This window comes from Muscardinus avellanarius (assembly GCF_963383645.1).
Source record: "Muscardinus avellanarius genome assembly, chromosome: 20".
Lineage (NCBI taxonomy): Eukaryota > Metazoa > Chordata > Mammalia > Rodentia > Gliridae > Muscardinus > Muscardinus avellanarius.
The window spans coordinates 15,980,929-16,005,435 of NC_137806.1; the positions used below are offsets into that span (position 1 = coordinate 15,980,929).

At 40.8% G+C, this 24,507-nt stretch overlaps 1 protein-coding gene across 1 annotated transcript in view; it reads left to right on the plus strand.

The window, feature by feature from the left end:
• The window catches only part of CUBN (cubilin), a gene marked incomplete at both ends in the record, with an annotated part of 282,744 nt that overhangs the window by 106,720 nt on the left and 151,517 nt on the right, over window positions 1–24,507 (plus strand). The window contains one exon of the mRNA XM_080716933.1: window positions 1,514–1,664. Coding sequence (XP_080573059.1) covers window positions 1,514–1,664 — 151 coding nt within the window. The remainder of the gene's footprint in view (window positions 1–1,513; window positions 1,665–24,507) is intronic.

Below are 24,507 nucleotides of genomic sequence, written 5' to 3' on the forward strand. Positions count from 1 at the left end.
TGGCCACAATGGACAGACCTTTATTGCCTTAAATGATTAGTCTAGAATTTAGGATTGTATGATTTTAATGTCCAAACATACAGGGCTCAAATATGAACGCAGATTAAATTCTTAAAATAAATGCCATTGTAGGAGAAATCATCACTTTCATTCATTGGAGATGTGTGGGAACCTGACATCATTGAAGCTCTGCTCCAGGCAGTGAGGGGAGGGCAGGGTGTTTTGCAGACTAAGAAACTTTCAATCAGGAGGGGCATTAAGATGCTCCGTCCACACTAGAATACAGGAGATGTGATCATCTGCACAAAAGAAATGCATTTGAAAAGCTGGGGGTTTCAAAGGAAAACTACTTTATGCTGATTAAGGAGTAAGGGAAGCTCTATAGAACTACTTTGTAAAATTTGGATATAAAGTTCTCCATACTCAAGTCAATGTGTTTTAAGCAACATTTTATGTCCTAACATTTTATCAAATAAAAATAATTTTCTTGGTTTGCAATTTATTAAATTTATTATATACATTATCCATTGTCATCCGTGTGCTCACAGATACATACAAGCACACATATACTCTGAGTGTGTGTGTGTGTGTGTGTGTGTGTGTGTGTGTGCAGGAAAGTTACTGAGGATTGAACTCAGGGGCATTCTGCCTTCAAGTTACACCCCAAGACATTTTTGGTGTGAAACAAAGTTTTGCTTGGTTGCTGAGTCTCCTTACGTTGCTGTGGCTTCCCTCGAACCTGTGATCCGGCCTCAGCCTCCCACGCCGGCTTCACATACATACTTAAATATATAGACTCTCCAAGAGAATAATCGAGGAAATCCGTGCACCTGTTATCAGGTATTTTCATTTTATTGTCACAGGTAGTTCATCCCAAGGTAACTGGAAAAAGGATTTATTGTGGACAGGAAAGGGGAATGAAAAAAATAGAATAGCTTGCCTCACAGGCAAGATTTTGGGTTATTGTTTTCTTTCCCCAGTAAAGAGTCAGTAGAAGGTTTCTTATCTTTTAATTTGGAAATATGTATCTGATAAAGTTATTCAATGAAGCAGATATAGGGTACACAACAGGTTGTAGAAAACACTTCCATGGAGAAGTGATGGAGACCACAGCTGAAAATTTTTAAGGGAAGAAATATAAAAATTCACTTAATGTAAAAAAACTTTATCCTCAAAAATCTCAGAGTAATCAAAATATTACAAATTAAAGCGATTTCATCTCCCTGTTCTGTGCCTGGATTATCGTTTAGACTTGATAAGTTGACATAAAACCCCAAATTAGTAGTTGGATTTCTAGATTTATTTGGGTTAAGAATCAGATCCACCTCTAAAGTTGTCTTTCTGTAATTATCTATATTAATTCCTGTTAATCCTTCCATATTCAACTCACATCAGTAGATTTACCTCTAACTCTTGGACCAGGGAACAGTGTTTGCTGTATGAGTAGATTTTGCCTTTTTCTTTGACAAAGCATGCGAAATGTTTTGGTATTGAGAAGCCTCTCTGATTTCAGCTCTATGATGGACCACTTCTGATGGGGCGCTACTGCGGAGCCGACGCCCCGCCTCCAGGGAGCACCGCGGGCTCCACCCTGAGGGTGCTGTTCCACACCGATGGGGTCGGCCACCGGGAGAAAGGGTTTCAGATGCAGTGGTTCATTCACGGTAAGTCCCGTGCTCATCACAGCTGTGCAGCGGCTGCTGTGTGGCCAAGAAGTGTTCTCTTTCCTCTGCTGTCCTTGGAAGCAACACCATCAACAAGTAACAGAACCTTAATCGATCTAGTAGTAAATAAGCTTTAGAAAATTTGCTTAGACATTAGGGGAAGTTGGTTCAGAGAGAAGAGTGAAGTCCCAGGTGGAAAGACTTTGGGTCACTATTTAAGCCAGCACAGTAATAAATTTCCTTAGCAAAACAAGGAAGCTGGAGGGAGGGAGACCTGTATTGGGTAGAGCAAACCCTTGCGAGGCCGGATAGAAGTCTCTCAGGTACGGTGAAATAGAATGAAAACTAAGGTTCACTTGATGGTAAGCAGGGGAACAATAATAGGGAGAGACGGAAAAGAATGAATGAGAGCTGATCAGAGAGATCGGAGAGAGGGAAAGAGAAGGTTGGGCTGAGAGGAGCGGAGAGCTTCAGCTGAGCGCATGAAGCCAGGCATGTGCGATTCCTGCCTTTGCAGGGGCCGAGCGGAGCCCACCGACAAACTGGTAGTCCAGGAAGCAAGTGGAGATTATTGCCCTTTGAAGACAAAAAGTCATTTTTAACAAGAGGCCTGAGCCTTCAAGATTAACCTCCTGCAGGCCAGTTTGCAGGTAGAGGGTCCCAGAATAGCAGTTCTCAAAATGTGACCCCAAGAGCAGCAGAGACATCACAAGGAATACGCTAGCGATGCACACTCTGTTCCCTTGCTGCACCCACAGAACCACGGACTCTGGAGGGAGGCCCAAGAATCCTGGCCTCTCTGGTCTCCCTGGGGATTAAGGGTTGAGAATCTCTGTCTAGAGTGATCCAGCCCTGAAAACTATAGTCCTTACGGGTACCTACCAGCCGTTCTCAGCCAGGGTGTTAGGACTCAGTGTTGTGTTTCAGTCAATTGGAAAGAAAAATGGAGTTGCATTTCTGTGCCAGTAATGAAGCACAGTCATCTAACCTGTGGTCCTACTGTGAAATTGGAGGTAAACCTGTGCTGGACACACACGTGTGTGCTGTGGTTGCCTCTTAAGGGTTGTTTACATTATATTACATTTATATTAATCTCAGAGCCACCCACAGCTTCCCTATTACAGATGCCCTATTTGTTTATCAGGACATTACTCGCTTGATTTATGATGGGGTGACATCTTGATAAACACACTATAAAATATTATGTAAAAATGTGTATAATAGGTTTAACCTACCGAACACCCTAACTCAGCCTAGCCTACATTAAACATGCTCAAAACATATTAATCTACGATTGAGCAAAATAATTTAACAGTCCTATTTTGTAAGAGAGTGTTGAATATAAAATTCAAAGCATGGTTTCTACTGAATGCTTATAATTTTTATACCAATGTAGTTAAAACATTTAAATCCACAACTATTGTAAGTCAGGGACTGTCTATATATACTAAAGAGTATTAGATGTTCTGAGATGACCCAGGGACTGAACGTATTTCTGTTAAAATATAAACATAGAGTTTCCAGTATTTAAAAATATTTAGCTGGGTCCAGTGGCATATGCCTGTAGTCCTAGTACTTGGGAGACTGAGACAAGAGGATTACAGGTTCAAGGCCAACTTCAGCAACTTAGTGATACTCTCAGCAACTTAGAGGGGTTATTTTTAAAATTAAAAATTAAAAATTAAAAAAGGACTGGGGTGTAGGTTGGAGGTAGACTTTCCCTTAGTTCAATCCCCAGTGCCCACAAAAAACCAAACAACAACAACAACAACAACAACAACAACACCCAGTGGCAAGCCACAGAGCTACTTATAGCTTAAGACATTAATGATAGATTCCCAATGTCTATAAGATGTAATAATTAGGTTTGTGGAAGTTTTGCACCTTCTTCTTTATCAAATTGGTTAGAATAATCAAGCTATTGTCTTATTAAATGAAAGGATTGGATTGATTATTTACTACGATATAGTACATCTCTAGTATTCTGTGATTTGGAAATATCATAATCATGATTCTAAGTAAATTAGAGACAGTATGAAAAGACACAGAAGGAAAAGAAAGTCTGAAGAATCTTCCGTCTTATCAAGAGCTCAGGATATTCGCTAGAACAGTGTTTCTAAGTTGTTCGTGTACTGGGGATTTTTTTTTTTCTCAGTACTGGCAATCAAACTAGATCCTTGCACATACTAGGCAGTGCTCTACCACTGACCTAGACTCCCAGCCCTCGCTGGGGATTTTGTAAAAAGGATTATTCTGACTCAGGAGGCTTGGGGTAAGACCCATGAACTCCCATTTCTAACAAGCTGCCAGTGATTCTGATGATGTTACCCTATGGACCTCTCTGCGAGAGTCAAGAATGTGTGTTAAGCCTGGAAAAATAAAATAGTAGAAAGATAGTATCCCTAGGGACAGAAGAATCCTTCTAAGGTACTCAAAGGGCACATTGTCCTAACGGTTTGTATTAATGGCAGGAGGGTGGTAGCTAGGATCCCTGTAGAGAGAACCCTGCTCCTTCAAAGATACGATGGGGAGAATATTTCCCCAGGAGCCCTGGACTCAAGTCCTTATGTAGTGATCTTTAACACTAAGTACACATTGGAATTGGCTGGGAGTTTAAAAAGGTACCTATTCCAGTGTCCCACCTTCCAAAGATAGGATTCATTTGGTCAGTAGGTGACTATTGCTAGTTTTTAAACTCTCCCCAAGTAATTCAGGCTTGCAGTCAAGATAGGAAAACAGGGAGTTTCAGGAACTTTGATTTTGCCAGTTGTTTCTTTCTGCTCAAGGGGCAATTTCCCTCTCCCAGGCTGTTGTAGCCAGGCTGGTCCAGGGGGACCCCACCCCACCCTATGGATCTTGAGAATGGCCTTCATCAGCTACACCCATATTACTGCTTCACTAACCCACCGCTTTCACCAGATTCAACATGAATCTGAGTTTTTGTTGGGCAAAGTTTTTTCTCCAAGTTCTATTTGGAATCTGTCTTTTGGGAGAGTCAAAGCACCCTCTGTAGATTCTCTTTTCCTGTTTACTGTTTCAAAACTTTCCCCCAGTTGCTGAAAGCTTACTAATCTTGGAGCCAGAGTTGTGCAACATTTTGCCAATTGGGACCAGAACTGAATTTTTTTTTTTTTTTTTTTTTTTTTTTTGCGGCTCTGGGGATGGAACCCACGGGCATTCTACCTCCAAGCGACACCCCCAACCCTTTCTGTATTCTTTATTTTAAAACAGGGTCTCACTAAGTTGCAAAGGGCTTCACTAGTAGCTGAGGCTGGCTTCAAACCTGCACAATCCTCTCTTAGCCTCCCAAATGCTGTGATTATAAGCATGTGCCACCAAGCCCAACTAAAAAAAATTATTTTTTAAACTCTGTACTGCTCACTTAATTAAACTTTGGAAGACTCTTCTGAAGGGGATTGTCAGTAGTTTAGATCTCTGAAAATTAAGTGACTGCCTTACCGATCAAGAGCAAGTACCTTTAAACTCAGCCAATGTTAAACAACAAACCTACTTTAACGGAAAGAGTAATAGTTTATTCTGAGCCAAATATGAGAGGCCATGATCCCAGGGACATGGATGCAAGTTACCATGCATGATAGATATGTCCCTCCATGAAAGAGGTTCCTTGAACGTTTATAGTTACAAAGCAAGTTACATTTACCAATTCATTTGTGGGAATATCAAGTAGGTGTGCTACAGAAAGGCAAGAAATGACTTTTGTAGGTTTCAGTGATTATAGATATAGATATAGGATGCATTATAATTTTACATCTAATTGGGGTATGGAATAACAGAAAAGTACATACAGAGGACTCTTCCAGCACTCTTTGCTTTAAGGTGGTAGCGTCTAAAGGTCTGATAAGATTACTGATATATTCTGAAAAGCTTATCCATTACTTGGAAGAATGCTAGGTCAGATTCAAATGCTCAGGGTACACTAAGTGCTGGCGAAGGACCTACGCCAGTACCAGCTGATTTTGGCTCTCACCCTTCTGCCTTCGTCTCATGGTGTCCTGGTCAGCAAGGGTTGAGCTGTCTGTAGAATCTTTACAGAGGCAGCTTCTTCAGAGAACTTCAGCTCACAAGCCCTAGTCTCTTTTCATTCGATGCACAGCACATTTTAGACCTTTCCCCTCCCACTCTTTTTTAAAACCACTCAGTAGGCATGCAGATAAGCTCTGCAGAGAGCTCACGGCCGCAGTGAGTCATTTCCCAAGCACTGAGTGGAGGGAGAATTCATTTTGCTAATAAATAAACCCGTTTACCAAGTGTGCTTCTTTGTCAGCCGCACAGACCTTCTATTTTCTGGAGAAAATGGACCTGCAGAAGGCTTTCTCTGTGGGCCCATTCTGAAAGTGGCTCTGTAGATGGGAGACAAGGCCACTCTGCAGTGCCTTTATGTGGAGCCTCAAAGACAGGCCCACCCTGGAAAGAAGTGGCCACAGCCCTTCACTTCCCTAATCGCTTCAATGTTTGGCATTGACTACATTGTTCAGAGGCTGAATCCGCCTCGGGGGCCTCCTCTGAGATGCTGAAGGGCATAGAGAACTTCTCACAAGTGTGTGAATAGAGGCCCCAGCCAGCTGCGCACACCCCTCCTCTGTGCACCCCTCCTCTCTCTGCTCACCCCCCCCCCCAGCCTTCTTTCACTTAGTGGAAGGCAGCAGAGAAAGAAGGTCAAGGAGCTTTGTGAGGGAGAGAGAGACATTTGCAAAGGAAGGGAACACTGCTGGGAGCTCGCAGGAAGGGCCCAGTGTTGTGATCAGGGGTGATGTCATTCACTCTGGATTCCCTCAGAGAAAGTGTGGCCTTTTCTTGGGAAAAGAGAATATTGGCCTCCCAACATGGGGCTGTTTTATTTTCTATATTATTTTTATTAACAGGATTTTTATTTTTACTATTTATTAACAGGATTTTTATTAATTGTTATTATTTTATTATTTTATTTATATTATTTTTATTTTATTATATTTTATTTATTGTTTTATTTATTTATTATTTGTTATTTATAATTATTAACATAATTTTTATTATTATTTTATTATTTATTAATAGGATTAGTACTAATATTTATTAACAGGATTTCTCAATTTCTGATTTTTTTAGAAGTTGGTCTGGGGAAGGTATATATACATATTACTTTGTTTTGGTGCTGGAGATCAAACCCAGGGCCTAGCATGATTGCATGTTAGGTAGTCCTGTACTGCTGAACTACACCCCTTAGCCTGGGGAAAATACTTTAAAATTAGCAGCAAGATCCTCTGTGACTTAAGGTAGCAAGCACTGCCTTGGCTGCCTATGGACGGATTTGCAACCCTGTACAGAAGAGAGAGAGAGAGAGAGAGAGAGAGAGAGAGAGAGAGAGAGAGTGTGTGTGTGTGTGTGTGTGTGTGTGTGTGTGAGTGTGTGTGTGAGTGTGTGTGTGTGTGAGTGTGAGTGTGTGTGTGAGTGTGAGTGTGTGTGTGTGTGTGTGAGTGTGAGTGTGTGTGTGTGTGTGAGTGTGTGTTACAGGGGATTCTACCTCTGAACTACAGCCCCGGCCTTTTTATTTTGAAACAGGGGCTCACTAGGTTGCCGACAGTCTCCCTAAGTTGCCAAGGCTGGTTTCCAGCTTCAACCCTCCTGACTCAGCTGCCCATGTACTGGGATTACAGACCTGTGTCACCATGCCCAGCTCCAGGGCTTTCTTAAAAACTCGCTGTAGGAGACCAGGGAGGAGCCTCCCTGAGGTCCGCCATGCCTCCTTTCAGTCTTCCCTCCAGTTCTCTACCTCAAATGGACTTTCAGTAGTTTTAGTTTATTGTTGGTCTTTCAGGAGAATTTCTTTTAATTTGTCATTTTTATTCATTTTTGTGACTTAGAGATGTGAAGTTGGGTCTTTGGGAGATTTGCTCTTTCAGGTAAAGCCTTTTTCTATTGTAATTTCAAGTTACCCACTTGTCTTGATTGCACAAAAGATGCTGGGTGATCATCTTTGGGGTGTGTGGATGAATCATCAGTGTTTGGGGCCGTGTGGTGAGTTCTGCTAGACCTGGGCTCTACAGAACACACGACTTAGAGCCAGGAGCCGTGTTAGTACTGACATAACCTCTGTGAGCAGGTGTTTGTTGAACACAAGTCTTCCTTCCTTCCTTCCTTCCTTCCTTCCTTCCTTCCTTCCTTCCTCCCTTCCTTTCTTATTTCATTTGTTTGTTCCACCAACCAACCACCATGTATTTATTCACTACCAGGCCCTAGGTGGTGTTTAGAACACAGAGTAGTAGTTTACTCAAATGTCATAGCATAGTATCACAGGGAGGTGCTTAAACAACAAAAACTTCTCTTACAGTTCTGGAAGCTGTAACTCCAAGACCAATGTGTTGGCAGGGTTTATGTCTTCTGAGACCTCTCTCCTTGACTTGCTCATGGACATGTTAGTGCTCTGTCTTTAACATGGCCTTTCTTCTGTGCATGTACACCCTGATGTCTTTCTGTGTGTCTACATTTCCTCTGCCTACAAGGACAGCAATCAGATTGGATTAGGGCTCACTCTCACAACCTCCTTTTAACTTCATCACTTTAAAAAAGACCTGTCTTCAAATACAGTCACTTTCTCAGTTCTGGGGGTTAGGACTTTAGTGCATTGATTTTGGTAGGGACACAGTTCAACCCAAAACAGAGAGGAAGGAAATAATGGCCCTGACTGGTCACCCTGTAGGAGAAACCGAGAAGCCAAGCTTAGAAAGACGTCTGGGATCCACGATGCTGCGAATCGCAGGGAAGAGTGCCCAGTGGACCTGGGGGAGTTTGAAAGCTCCAAGCAGCTTGATATTTGAGCTGAGATTTAGAGAATGGGAAAATAATTGATTAGCCAAATATCTGGAAGAAGAAGGCATTTCCAAGTAGATGTGGGGAGAGACAAGAGCTCACAGATTTTCAAAGGCAAGTCTTTCATTGGAGCTCATATTCTCTACTGGGCAATAGCACCTCCAAGAAGGATAAAAATAGTTCCTGAGAAAGAGGGGTGTTAGGCCAGGCGTGGTGGCGCACGCTTGTAATCCCGGCGCTTGGGAGGCGGAGACAGGAGGATCGCGCTGGTTCGGAGCCAGCCTTGCTGGCTTAAGAGACCCTGTTTCCACATAAAAAGTTAAAAAATAGGTCTGGGAGTGTAGCCCGTGGGAGTGTAGCCCAGAGGTAGAAGGGCTTCCAGGAACCCCAGTACCACCAATAAATAAATAAATAAATAAATAAGGGTGTTAAAAATTTTACTTTTTAATGTATAAAGCATAGATGCACACGGCATAGAGAAATATCAGTATATTTGGGGATTACATTTTCTTGCATGAGCTTTTGGGGAAAATATCTTGAAATGATCCTTAGGGCATTGAAGTAAATAAAAGGCTGAGAAGCAGCGATCAAAAGGGAGTAGCAAGCTGGGCATGTGGTGCGCGCCTGTCACCCCAGGACGTGGGAGGCTGAGACAGGAGGATCACAGGTTCCTGAGCAGTCTCGACGACTCAGTGAGGCCTTCCACAACCTAATGATACCCTGCTTCAAAATAAAGTAGGGTTGTGGGTGTAGCTCAGAGGCTTGATGCCCTTGGCTTCAATTCCCAAAACCACAAAAGGGGAAGGAGTATGTGCATTTGAAAATCATAACTCTGGTAAGAAGATACAGGGATACACAAGAAGGAGCCTAACTGAGGACTGAGTAACTTGTTAGGAGGCCATTACAACAGTGCAGGAAGAAAGGGCCCGAGGGAAGGCGGCTGATATGCTGGAGGCACTGGGAAGGCTGGGCAGGCAGCTCTGAGGGCAGAGCGGATGTGTGGGTCCCAGAGACCAATAGATCCCACGGTGACCAGGCAGTAATCCTTCCTATTGCCAGGAGGTCATCTTTTCACTGATATTGCTTCTTCCAAGAGAAAGAATTCAAAAGAAAGCACAAATAGGGGAATAGTCGAGCTTTTATTTAGGAAGGTGGGGGCCAGTGTAAAAGACTATAACAAGGGAAGGCGTTGTGTTACAGAGAAAAAGAGGTCCGGAATGGGCTTCTTCCTGGAGTGGCGAGCGGCGTGGGCCTCTTCACGTGGGAAGCCTGTGTTCCCTGGCACGCCGCGTCCCTCACGCATATCTGTTTTGGGGTGGCCAGATGTCTTTCTCATGCCTCCCCTTAGTACATCTTCCCTGTTCTCACCATGTTGTAAACCTTCCCATTGGCTCCGGGGGGCGTCTAAGTGGACACCTTGAGGCTCTCTGGCCGCAGCTGGGTCCGGAGTCCCCTGCTGCAGGCCACCTTCTACATAAGATGGCTTGGTACGTGTTGTGGCCATTATCCACAGACTGGGGATCTTGAAAGAAGACCATGCTTGGGTGGAAACATTGAATTTCAGTTGGAGCACGCTGAATTTGAGATGCCTGCAAAACATTCAGAGGATGTCACCTTTATGGAGTTGTCTATGTGCAGATGAAAATTGTGTGAGCACTGGGAGCAGAGAATGAGATTTTGGAATGAATGGGTGAATTTGGAATTGCAAACATGATGAAATATTTAAAACTGTGAGCGATTTTGAATATAAAAGTCTTTGTCTTCAAGGTGTGTGGGCAACTCAGAAAACATAGTGGTAGAAAAGTAACAAAAATGCTGAACTAGAGGCTTCCCATTGTAAAGCCAATATGGAGGTGGCAAGTGCTTGCGGGAATCTCTGTGTGGCTTTAGAGCCCTGGAAAAAGAATGATTAGAACAAGAATCGATAGATGATGCTTGTATTAGTAGGAGCAAAGAAAGAGATAAAGATGAGTACGAGATCATGAACAGAATGGGACAGAAGGCTGCCTGAACTAGTGGGCCACATTCTCTAGAGCCCCGAGAGCCAGCCAGGCAAGTCTGAACTCCATGTAGTGAGGAAGAGGCAGTGCTGTTGTATATGAAGCCTGGAGTGGGGAATGGCAGGAGACAAGGTGGCAGTTGGAGAAGTCCCTGATCCTGGTGGAGAGGGGGCCAGAGGAGGCCATTCTGCATCGTGGCTACAGAGAGCTGGAGATGCAGATTTTAGAGCCCTGACGGCTGAAGATCAGGGGAGTGATGGTTCCTCGACAGAGACACTTCAGGGACAGCAGGACCAGTGTTGTGATAGCTTCTGACACAGTTGCCACATTTCCTTTTCTTAGGAATTTATTTGAAGTTATAACTTTGAAGTACAAAATCATATCCCATATGTTTGAAAATTATTTAGGACCATTTTTATTTATTTCTTGGTGGTGTTGAGGATTGAATCCAGAAGCATTCTACCTCCAGGCTATACCCGTAACCCAATTTTGTTTTTAATTTGGAAGCAGGCTCTTACTAAGTTGCCAACAGCCTCACTACTAAGTTGCTGAGGCTAGCTCCGAACCTGTGATCCTCCTGTTAGGACCATTTTCTTTTTTTTTTTAGACCATCATTGTCTTCTTATCTGTCCTGAGCTTTGCTTCTAACTGGTGAAAAAATTTATCACATTCTAGAGGTACGATATTTGCCATGAAAGTAATTTTATGAATTGTGGTCAGCAGATTCCACAACATGCTCACAATGCTGGAGTGTGAATCACGCCGTCTGGTACTAATATCAGGCGGAGACCTTCCTCTCCATTGATGATGGAATTGCTTTCAGAGTCTCACTTCCTGCCAGGCTCTGACAAATATAACCAAGAGGGAAGTGGTAAAACACCTGCCTGTCTGCCTCCAAAGTGGCATCCTTTATGACCAAGCACACATTATTTTTTTGTGTGCACATGTGGTACTAGGGATTGAACTCAGGGGTATTCATTCTATCTCTTAGCTACACCCCAGACCTATTTTATTCTGATTCTAGGTGGTGTCACTATGCCTGGCTAAGTACACATCTCTTATTAAGTCTGTAGGCAAACTTTTGTAAAGACAAATAAGTAAAAACCTAAAATCCTGCTGTTGTTTGGTTATAATAGTATGATATAAGAGAGACGCTATTGGTTTGAGCAGAAATTTAAGGAAAAAAGCTTTTAAAAGCCAATAATTCTTTTTAAGTTCAAAGGTATTTCCCTAATGTTAAGTAAACTCTCCTATTTATACGTTCTCTCCTGTCCTACTTATTGTGGCCATTTCACACCGATATTTGGATGTTTGTCCCTGTGATACTTTTAAAATGTTTTTGAGAATGGAGGCTAGAAATGTATGCCAGCTTAGTGTGGAACTAAAGCACAGATTTCTGCATTATGATATTATAACTAATTTCTATTTATGAAATTTTCACCTCTGTCTCTCTGTCTCTCTCTCTCTCTGTCTGTCTCTCTCTCTCTCTCTCTCTCTCTCTCTCTCTCTCTCTCTCTTTGGTGGTACTGGGGTTCCTGGAAACTCTTCTACCTCCAGGCTACACTCCCATACCTATTTTATATTTTTATGTGGAAACAGGGTCTCTTAAGCCAGCGAGGCTGGCTCCAAACCAGCCTGATCCTCCTGTCTCCGCCTCCCAAGTGCAGGGATTACAAGCGTGCGCCACCACGCCCGGCTTCACATAGCTCTTTTTGCAAAAACAAAAAAATTTTGGTGTTACTGGAGATTGAACTCAGGGGTGTTCTACCACTGAGCTACACCTCCAGCTCATTTTTAAAAATTCTTTATTTTTGAAACAGAGTCTCACTAATGTTACCTTGGAAGGCCTAAGTAGTTGAGACTGGCCACGAACCTGTGATCCTCCCGTCTTGGCCTCCCAAGTACTGGGATTACAAGCATGCACCACCATGCCTGTCTTGCAAAGACATTCTTAATAAGTGATGCTAATGTTTAAAAAATAAGGTGTGACGGCAGGTACCTGTAGTCCCAGCTACTAAGAGGCTGAGTTGGGAGGATTACTTGAGTTCACCTGTTTGAGACCAGCCTGGACAACATAGAAAAAGCTTCTTTCAATAATCAAACAAACAAATAAGTATGTTTACTGATAACACTGATAATCACTCTCTGGGAATAATAATTTCCCAAGAAAATCCCACAGCTCTGTTTCCTTGAGCTTCGGCAGAGCACTTCCAGCCAGGCCCCAGCGGTAGGAGACAACATTAAACATATGCAGACCTTTCAGAATGAGTGGAAAAGCTAAATTCTGACATTTTTTGCCTCCTTGACAACAACGGTAAACACACGTACACACAGATGACCTTCAGTTAATGTTGGCTCTGAGTCACCAGGCTGGGCCTTTGAGGAGTCGCGCATCCCAATTCCCATGCTGCTACTGTTTGAAAAAGTTTGAACTCAATTTTCACTGCCACTCTTTGAAACAGTTATTAAAAGAAAAAAAAAATAACCCGCAAACAACCGTTGCCTTCTTAAATCACATATTGCACAATTTGGAATAGTCCTTGGGATTGGGGCCAGAGGAAGGGCCTTCTCAAATCTTCTGTTTGTGTCCTGGTTTCCTAGCAACAACATCCTGATAAGCAATTGCACATACTTTGCAAGGGATTCCACGCTTTTCCATATAACACTGAAAAAACCCAAATATATATATTTTTTTCTCTTTGGTTTTCAGTTTCAGATATTGTAATAGCCAAAAGGACTAAATGTACTCAGAACAGATATGTTGTTCGATGTCAAACACTAATTTTTCTTCTCAGCGTTCTCTCATTAGCGTTTACTTAGCAATCATATCTGTTTCCGACATTACATCTCCACAGGCTTGTTTTCTGTGAATGCCACTGTGTATTCACGGAAACTCGTGAAGCTCATCATTGTCTCACCAAACAAAAAATGAGTCTCTAGTGTAGGACAGTAACCGCATTGTATGAAAGTTAGGAGAGTCTGATACTCACTATATAAGTGATGGCATTAATATACTTTGTTGCCGATTTTTTTCTTATTCAAGTTATAAAGACTATTTAGACTAAACAATACCATCACCCAAATGGAATTATAAATCTAGTTTAAGAGATTATGGTAAAAAAAACACCACATTGCCCTATAAAAAGTAAGTGAAAACATGATTAAATACTTAGTGTATTGATTTAATTGACATCTTATTTAATATTACTGTTTTGTTAATGTTACCATATATCTCTTATCTCATCCCAATAATAATTCTCTGAAATAAGCATCATCATCTCTTATTATGGGTGAAAAATTAAGGAAGGAATTGTAAAGAAGGTAAATAACTTGTCTAGACTCATGAATCCAGTTAAATTATGGAGTCAAGTCGCAAAACCAAGTGTGTGGCATTGTTTTCCAAACCTTGTTCTTCAAATAGCTGTGTTCTATGCCGGGCGTGGTGGCACACTCTTGTAATCCCCGCACTTTGGAAGTAGAGACAGGAGGATCACGCAGGTTTGAAGCCAGCCACGCCGGCTTAAGAGACCCTTTTTCTGGCTAGGCGTGGTGGCACACGCTTGTAATTCCAGCACTTGGGAGGCGGAGACAGGAGGATTCGAGGCCAGCTTCAGCTACTTAGTGAAGCTGTCAGCAATTTAGTGAGACCCTGTTTCCAAATAAAGTGTAAAGTAGGTCTGGGAGTATAGCCTGGAGGTAGAAACGCCCCTGGGTTCTACTCCCAGAACCACACACACACACACACACACACACACACACACACACACACACGAAGAAGACCCTGTTTCCAAATAAAAATATAAAAAAAATAGGTGTCTGGGAGTGTATCCCGGAGGTAGAAGGGCTTCCAGGAACCCAGTACCACCAAACAAACAAACAAACAAACAAACAAAAAACAAACCACACACACAAAAACAAAAAACAAACAACAACAACAACAACAAAAATCAAATAGCTGTGTTCTGTCTCATACCAAATCTTTTCCCCCTCATCTTTTATTACAAAAAATTTAAATGATATTGCAACACAAAGAAGTTCAGAGCTTGTGGTAGTTGATTTTATAACTTAATTCATATAATAATAACTATTTTTAAAGAAATATATGAAATCTTCCCTAAGTAAATAATGTTCTAGTTTTAAGGACTCCACTAAATTACACAATTCATTCATTCTTTAAGTTCAAGTAACAGTAAAATATGGAGAACCAGTGTTGGGGGCTGCATTGCCTGGCAAAGAACTATTTCACAATAGCTATTGTTTATACTTCAACATGATGTCTCTTTTATTTGATTTAATTGGTGCAAGGAATAAACATAGGGCCTTGATAAGGCTAAGCACTTCTCTTACCACTGCACTGAACCCAAGCCCCATTTGTTTATTACTCTTGTATAAAGTACTCTTCTTTTGAGTTCCTACCATATGGTTGATGGCATTAATAAATCTGGGAGAAACCACAGAGACCATCTAGTTCATTACCAAAGGTTAGTTGCACAAAATAGCTACAAGAAGTAGAAGTTATATTAGTAAAGAATGAAAGGTTAGTTACTCCTGAAAGAGATGGGCTTGAGTGCACAGAGACAATGGGGGATGGATACATGCAGTGAGGGTCTGATTAATTTGGTAGTGTTGCTTCCCTTAAATTGGTGACCTCAACTGGCTGCCAGGCTGCCTGCAGCTTTTGCTCTGCGGGGGCCTACAGCCTGGGTGTGTTAGGAACAGAAAACATCTCTCAGCTCAGCTTTGGAAAGAGTGTGGAAGGTCAGAGGTCGCCACCACAAGCAGGTGCCGCTGCTGTGTGTGTCTGTTTGTTGGCGTGGGATGGCCCCTTACGTAGGGAAAGTTGGGGCCAGGGGAAAAATGAAGAAAATAATTAGGGTGTAAAGGGAGACCCTTGAGGCTGACTAAACTTTTCCCTGGAAGAGGCTATTTTCTAAAATAATGAAACTGAAAGAATGCAGGTTTAGAGTAAATACTTTTAAATAGAAGTATGAGTGTTGAACTTGGAACTTGGATAAAGACAACATGTTTTCTCTGTCTTTCCTTGCCTGGAGGATTTCCTAAAGTAGCTATGAGTAGCGTTAGGCAGGACTTCTTATTTCAGAGAAAAATTCGTTCCCTTGACTTGATTTTATTTCATTTCCTGGGCAGCTATTTTTATACTATTTTTTGTTTAGAAATCTTCAATAATTTCAAAATTATCTGATATAGAGCTAGAGCTAGACCGAGAGACAGAGACAGAGAGAGAGAGAGAGAGAGAGAGAGAGAGAGAGAGAGAGAGAGAGAGAGAGAGAGGAGAGAGAGAGAATTGATGGATTGATTTCTCCAGAATAATTGTAAATAAAAATTTCTACTGGGAAAACATGTTTCAAATGTAGTTAAACAGAGTATATTAGAAGAAAATGGATATAGGTAATCAAAACAAAAAGACAATGAGATTGATTATACATCTCTTGGTTAAAATGAAAGATTTTATCCTTTCAAATACAGGAAACTGAAATTTATATTATGTGAAAACTCCTAAGATTTGACTACACTGAATAATAATCATTCCTCCTCCTCCTTCTTTTTCTTTTTCTTCTTCTTTTCTTCCTCCTCTACCTCTTCTTTTTCTTTGTGGTCCCCACAAACCCATAATTTCTCTATTCCTGAGCCCTCCACCCAATCCCTTGATTTTTTTATTTTGAGATAGAGGCCTGCTTGAATTTGTGATCCTTCTAAATCAGCCTCCTGAATTCCTGGGATTACAGATGTGTGCCACACTCCCCAGCTTTATTTTTTTAATAGTGTTCTAGGTGAAGAATTTCAATATTCAGATCCAGGACATCTCAGATAGGTGACTATGACCATCTTAATTTTGGATATCCAATAATATCTTATATAGTAATTTAAGTTATCTTATAGTTGTGGACAACATTGATTATTGTATTATGTTGTACAAGTCACTCACTTTGTGTTCTGGCTACTTGTCTGATTGTGTACACATGTGCTCTCTCTCTCTCTCTCTCTCTCTCTCTCTCTCTCTCTCTCTCTTTCTTTCCCTCTGACTCTCTCTCCCTCTGTCTTTTCCTCCCTCCTTTCCTCTCTCTCTTTTCCAACTCTACTACTGTAACAGATAACTCTTCTCCTATCTACTATTACTAGGCAGAAATCAGTCAACTAAAGTTTAGGGCAGGGAAGACTTCCATATCAAAGATGAGCCTTTGTAAACCTTATTGACTTCTCAGTGATAAAATCATGATAGTTTAACTCTTTAGTTTCTGGAATTATTTCCCCCTAATTTGGTGCCTGGCCCTGTGTTTTTCTTTAGTCTTTTTAATGGGACACATTTTCTGTTTTCTAACCTATCCTTGACCAACCATCATCTAAACCTCAAGATGATAAAGAGAAAGTAATTTACAGGCTCTAGGGAAGAGAGCTTACAAATCCACATTTCTTCAAATGTTGCACTCATAGTTACTACTATTTTTGTGTGTCTAGGCATTTAGTTACCTTGTTTATCAGAAAAAAAAAAGTTGGGATAACTTGGGCATGGTGACACACACTTGTAATCCTAGCATTTGGGAGGCTAAGAAAGGAGGACTGAGGTTCGAGGACAACCTCAGCTACTACTTAGTGAGGCCCTTTGCAACTCAGTGAGACCCTGTTTCCAAATAAAGAATAAAAAATAGGGCTTAGGATGTAGCTTGGAGGTAAAATGCCCCTGGGTTCCATCCCCTATACTGCAAAAAAAAAAAAAATTGGGATATATTAATATCCAATAGCTGCTGTAACAAAATACTGTAAACAGATTGACTTAAGACAACAGATATTTGTTCTCTTTATTCTGGAAGCTGGAAATCTAAAGTCGAGATGTTGACAGGGCCATCCTGCCAAAGAGCTCTCCAAGGAAAGACTCTCCCTTGCTTCCTCCAGTGTCTGTTGTTGCTGAAAATCCTCAGTTTTGCAGGGCGTATAGATGCACAACTCCAAGCTCTGCCTCTCTCTGTACTTGGCTGTCTTCTATCTCCATCCAAATTTGTCTCTTCTTTGAGAACATTGATCATATTAGATTTCAGTTTTGCCCAAATCCAGTGTGGCCTCATCTTACTTGATGATACTTGCAACGACCCTATTTCTCAATAAGGCCAGATCCTCAGGTCCCTGGATATAGATTTGGGGAAACATTACTCTACCCAATACAGAACCTTCTGCAACTTTGAACAGCTTTCCTTACTGTTGGAGTTATCTTGTTTTGTCCTCTTTCTTATTTGTGTCATATTTCTTCTTTTTCTTCAGTGGAATTTGATATCATCTTTGACCTTTATATTGCCTTATCATCTTCTCTGATTTCATTATTCCAGCTTGAGTCTCTGTTCTCATAGATGTGTACTAATCCATGAAAATTAACCTTTAAATTAATCCATTAAAATTAATTTTCAAGTCCTTAAAGCTAAGCTTATGGATTTTTGGAGCTGTGTTTGGCTCTTTTTTCAGAGAGCACTAGTGACTTGGGTTTGGTCTTTTCTCTTAGTGTAACTGACTCCTATACTTTGCCTATCATTTCCCATGACAACCTCTTTTTAGGAAATTTGTTGATAACATCACACCAGGGATTGCTGACTTTTTATGGTTATTCATACATGACAGTTACCTCTAGGCAGTTTTGGTCACTTTGAAGAGGTCATATCTCTCTTTATCTCCACCCCTTTCTGACTGAACATTTCTCTTCCCTTTGATTACATTAATGTACTTCTCATAGATGTACCAGAAGTGAAACCCGTAAACTCCAGAAAGCAGTTCACTTTGACTTGTGTTGGACCTTCCCAAATTCTGAGCTGTGAGATACCAGGTCACTAATACCTGCCCCACCAAGAATCCCTTACTTGTAACTTTTTTCTGTGATCTCTGTTTTGGCTGTCTCATTGTTGCTTTTTTTTTTTTTTTTTTTTTTTTTTTTTTTTTTTACTTAAACATAAACACATGCACAAAAGCTTGAATGTAGAACATGTGTATGTTGGAGGTCATTATTATATTTTTTATTATGGAATAATATAAATCATAGCTTGTTTTAGACAAAAACAAAGACAGTTCTAGGCAAGTTCTTGTATAAAAAGCATTTACATTATCTACGCAGTGAGTAGGTGTGGCAACAGCGCTGAACTCTTCCTCATTGCGGGTTCAGCAACTCAGTGTGCTTCCTGCTGATAAGGCGGAAACTTCCTTTCTGCTGGTGACTGGGATTTGGGAGGAAAGTAAAATCAAAGAGATCCATCAGTTGCCAGCAAAAGTTTTATGAAGATAAACTATTTAAAACTGAAAAACATAGGATTCTCTTCAAAACACTATTTTATACTATTTCAGCTGGCATCTAAATGGTGTTAACATATCAGATGTTGTCAGAGTTGCCACATAAAAAGGTCTTTGCTTTGTTTACTTTCTCCAGGTTGCTATGGAGATATTTTTAATCAGTGGGGACAGAAGAGTAATGAGAGTGTCTGACACAGCCATTCCAATTCCTTTAGGCAGACAGGGCCAACAAGAGAGAACACAGAACTAGCCATGGGGGTCAAAACATTTGGGTTTTGTCCCTAGACCTGCCATTCACTAGGTGACATGGCTGTCACCTGGAGCCTAACTTTACTTATCCCTAGTGCAAGACTCAAATTCTTATTCCCCCCTCTCCATGTGGTCAATGTGAAATTCAAAGGAGAGAAAGTGCTTATTAAAAGTGTGGGTGCAAGCCTGGGATCCCAGGACTGGGGAGGCTGAGACAGGAGAATCACAGGTTCGAGAAGAGCCTCCACAACTTCGGGAGACCCTGTTTTAAAATAAAAAATAAGAGGGCTGGGGGTATAGCTCAGAGGTAAAAGACCTTTGAGTTCAGTTCTGAGTACTGCACACACACTAAAAAGCCCTTTAGAAACTAATTACTATATACGTACAGACTGTCCTTTAAAAATGACTGTAGCTTAATAAACAACCAGTTTCTTACTTCTGTAGGGACTAGAGGATATTTAAGCCACTAATTCCTCTCTTAGCTTCAGTTATCTCTCTAATCTTGGCCCATATCTCAATAAGGATGTTTTAAGACAAAATATACAGTGTGTGTGGCATGATTATCATATAAGACACTTAGCTTAAAAATCTCATTTTAATTGTTTTACTTAACCTATGCAACAAACCAATGAGGTACAAAATAATATTGATATAGATAAACAGAGAGTTTGAATTGTTAAGTTACTTACCTAAGAAGTATCAGAGTCAGAACCTGGCATTATGGCTTAAGCCCATAGTCCCAGTGCTTGGGAGGCTGAGGCAAGAGGATCACAGGCTCGAGGTCAGCCTCAGCAACTGTAAGGAGACCATTAGCAAATGAGCAAGACTGTTGTAAAACAAAAAATAAGAAAGGACTGGGGGTGTAGCTTGGAGTGGTCTCTGTCTGTCTCTGTCTGTCTGTCTCTCTTTCTCTGTCCACCCCCGCCCCCCGCACACACACATATCACACTCAGTACTGAAACCTGTTTTGTGTGGTGCCACGGCCCATGCTTTCTGTGGTATGCTAGAATATTCCAGAAAGTTTTTTGCTCTAATGTGCTAATTAAGCAGGTCTGAACTCATGCCTCCTCCACTCAAACCTTCTTTTACTGATTGGGTCCACAGAGCCAGTTTCTCCTAAGTACCTAACCCTTGTAGTGTTTACTTATCACACCATATTCTGGCCTTGCTTGGAATTTTTATCATTTAGTCATATTTTTTGCATGGACCCCTGAAATGTTTTGCTAAATCACTGCCATTTATTTTAGACTACAGGCCTAGTTACAGGAACTTCTCTGTGTCTTTTGTCCTTCATTATTCTTTCAGCCACTAACACAATGGTCAAGAGGACACTGACCGTCCACACATTACTGCCTGTGGTTCCCTGACAGCTATTGCTGACGGGACCTCTTTCATCTCCTCCCCCCCTGTGACTTTTGGTCACACGCCACCCAAGTTCACAAATATGGTTGACAATGACATATGGCTTGCTCATTTTTATTTGCAAATTATCACTAGTTAATAGGTAAAGAATAAAAAAATCACTGAAACTACTCTTTGACAGTTAAGCAGGAAAAAGTGAATGACATTCAGAAAGGCGTGTGTATAGTAGCACAATTAATATCAATACACTTTTATTTCTCGAGACATTGGATATACCTGGATTCTAGAGAGCAGCCTCTTCATGGTGTATGTTCAATAAGTACTTATCAAGCAGATTAATTAATGAAACTGGAAAGTTATTGCACTTTTTCAGAGTTTAGAAGTACAAAGATAAGAGTTAAAAGCTGGACACAATGGCTTCTGTCTGTCATCCTAGCTACTGGAAAGGCTGAAACAAGAGAATCACAAGTTTGAGAACAGCCTGGAAAACTTAGTGAAACCTTGTCTTACAATAAAATATATAAAAATAAAAAGAGGTGGAGACGTAGCTCAGTAGTGAAGAGCCTTTTAGGGCGGGAGGCCCTGTGTTCAATCTTCAGCACACACACACAAAAACGATGGGGTTCGGGTTCTTAGAATTAATTTCATTTCCTAGTAGTTTAAGTTTCAACCATAAAATGCTACTAAATTACATACTTTATATGCTATTTTGTATTTGATGTGAACTTTTAAATCGAATATACTACCTTTTGATATGTCAAACTTCAGAGGTAGTGAGAACATTATAAAATCAACTTCAAAGAGCTTTTGAGACCCTGTGATGTCGTCTCTCTATTTTTAACCACCTTATCTTTTCCCCAACAGAACAACACTTATAATATGGGAATTTTTCTTCAAAACACATGCACACGTGCACATGCACACGTGCACACGCACACACACATACACACACACTATTGATGAGAAGCGAATATAGCATACCAAAATGTAAAATTTTTCTCTTTTTTTTTAAACAAAACTTTGGGGAGGGTGCTGGGTATCCAACTCAGGCACTCTTGAATGCTAGCTAAGTACTCTGTCTCTGAGCTACATGCCTGGCCCTTACATAAAACTTGTTTACTATTTGTTTTAAATCTTAGGAGAAAGGGCACTGTGGGTCTGCAGAGCTGTAACTGTAATTTTTCAAAGCATCACTGAATGCCAAGAGTCTGATATTATCTTTCCAGTGTACAGTGACTAGCTTCAGGGTAGATGTATCCTGTTATTTGCAAAGGAATTTTCAAGGAAACCGAAAACAGTTGGAAACGATGGTGGAAAATGTTATACAGAGCTTTAGACGAGTCAATGATGATAAAAAATTTTGAATTAGATTGGCTAATGAGCTGAAGCTAAATAAAAATGAAGAGATGAGATAGACAAGCTTCCCTGTCCTTGTTCTTTCATATCATGTGGCCACAAGATCATTTTCCTCAAACAGTATTTTGATTGGATTACTTGTATGATATACAACGAATATTAAGAACCCTAGGTGCTGAAAATGTAGACAGAATGGCCTCAACATTTAACCAAAGATGCTGTGTCTTGACAGGACTGATACAGGAGCATTATTTTGTGAAATTTGCTGTGAATGGTGCTCCCTAGAGGGGGGCAATGTTACTGACAATATGTATAACTTGGGCTGATTTTGGCTTTATGACCATTTTCCATGGTTGTAATAACAGGACAAATATTTTCAAATCTTTTATGGTGCTTATTTTTAAAACATTCATCACAGTGTATAAACAAAATTCAGCACATTCAATTTTAAATAGTTTTCTTAAAGGCTTTATCTAGAAATTAAAGAAGGGGTATTATAGGACATAGGAAAGATATTGCTCTGGGAAATGAATGTAGTATCTGAAAATACAGTGGTTTTTTTATTGAAAGCAGAAGAACTTCCCAAAAAGATCATAACACTTTGACCCAGAATCAGATTTCTTACAGAATTAGGATCCTTCTTGGAGTTCTCCTCATCTTTATTTTCAGTTAAATGGGAAATATTTTTAAAACTTTTTAAAGTGTGTGTGTGTGTGTGTGTGTGTGTGTGTGTGTGTGTGTGTGTGTATGTGAACCTGAGAATCTGAGAATTGAACCCAGGACATTCTACTGCTGAGCTACCTCTCCTCAGCTGTAATTTTTAATTTTGAAAGAGTCTCACTAAACTACTGAGGACCTCAATAAGTTGCTGAGGCTGACCATGAACCTGTTATCCTCCTGTCTGAGCCTCCCAGGTACTGGAACTGTAGACTGTAGACATGCACCATTATGCACAGAACTTTTAAACTTTTTTTTTTTTGCAGATCTGGAGATGGAATTCAGGGGCATTCGACCTCTGAGCTACACCCCCTGCCATATCTTCCTTCCTTCCTTCCTTCCTTCCTTCCTTCCTTCCTTCTTTCTTTCTTTCTTTCTTTCTTTCTTTCTTTCTTTCTTTCTTTCGCGGGTCTGGGATGAAACCCAGGGACATTTGACCTCCGAGCTACACCCCCTGCCCTATTTTTTCTTTCTTTTTTTATTTTGAAACAGGGTCTCATTGCATTGCAGTGGCTGAGGCTGTCCACAAACCGCGATCCTCCGGTCTTAGCCTCCTGAATGCTGGGATTACAAGCATGGGCCACCATGTCCGGCTTTATTTTTTATTTTGAAACAGCATCTCACTAAGTTGCGGAGGACCTCACTAAGTAGCTGAGGCTGTCCGCAAACCACGATCCTCCAGTCTCAGCCTCCTGAATGCTGGGATTACAAGCATGTGCCCATGCCTGGCTTTAAATGTATTTTTTAATTACACTGTATAGGGGGAATTTCCATAGGGTGAATAGCAGACAATATCTCAAATTTAGTATCACATTTTTGTAATCATGAGAGTTACGCTTATTTGTACGAAGGGGGAGATGCTATTATTTCTAAACATAAAAAATCTTGAAGTGGACTAAGAGAAGGTACCTGGAAGAGTTTACCAGCCAATAAAAAATATCCTGAAAAAATAAAAAGGCCTAGGAATGTTAAAAGTGAAAAAAGGGCTTATTAATCATCAAAAATTGCTATTGAAGCCGGGTGTGGTGCCGCACGCTTGTCATCACAGCACTTGGGAGGCTGAGACAGGAGATCCAGGTTCACAAACAGCCTCAGCTACATAGTGAGGGCCTGTTTCAAAATAAAGAATAAAAAATAGGGCTAGGGGTATAGCTTGAAGGTAGAATGCCCCTGGGTTTCATCCCCAGTACCCCCCAAAATTTGCTATTGAAAAATATTTTGTCTCTAATAATCTTCAAATTCTACTTCTTCTGTAAAGGGTCCTCTCCTCCACAACGAATCTTTGTAGATTATTTAAGAGACCACAGAGTACAGTTTTTCCAGAATCCCCTCACATTCAAAATAAATAGTGGGTCCTTAAGTCCTCGTATGAAAGGGCACAGTACTTATATATAACCTATCCTCCCATATTCTTTAATAATCTTTTGCTTACTTATAATACCTAATTGAACACAAATGCTATGTCTTTACAGTTTTTATGCTGTATTGTTAAGGAAATAATAATAAAAAGTCTGTACATGTTTAGAAAAGGCATATTTTTGAAGCAGTGTGTGTGTGTGTGTGTGTGTGTGTGTGTGTGTGTGTGTGTGTTTTAATGGAGATTGAACATAGAGGTATTCTACCTATGAGCTACACCCAGGTATAATTATTAAAAAGTGTTTGTTGAAACAGAATCTCATGCCACCATACCTGGCTCTTAGAAGCATTTTTTATCGGTAGTTGGTTGATTTGGAGCCTTAGATATAGAGGGCTGACGGTGTGTTACTCTGGAACAAGCAGCACACCTCAGTTGGTAACAGAACTCTACCACTTACAAGGCAGGTTTCTCATTCAAGAAGCACAAATGAGCCAGGAGTGGTGCACACCTCAGTGATCTCAGTACTGAGGAGGCAGAGACAGGAGGATTACAAACTCACGGCCAGACTTGGCAATTTAGCAGAGGACCTTAGCAACTTAGTAAGATTCTACTTCAAAATAAAATAGGGCTGGGGCTGCCGCTCTGAGATAGGATGCTCCTGGGTTCAATCTCCAGTACCAAAAAGAGAAACAGGCAATAGCAGTATTTA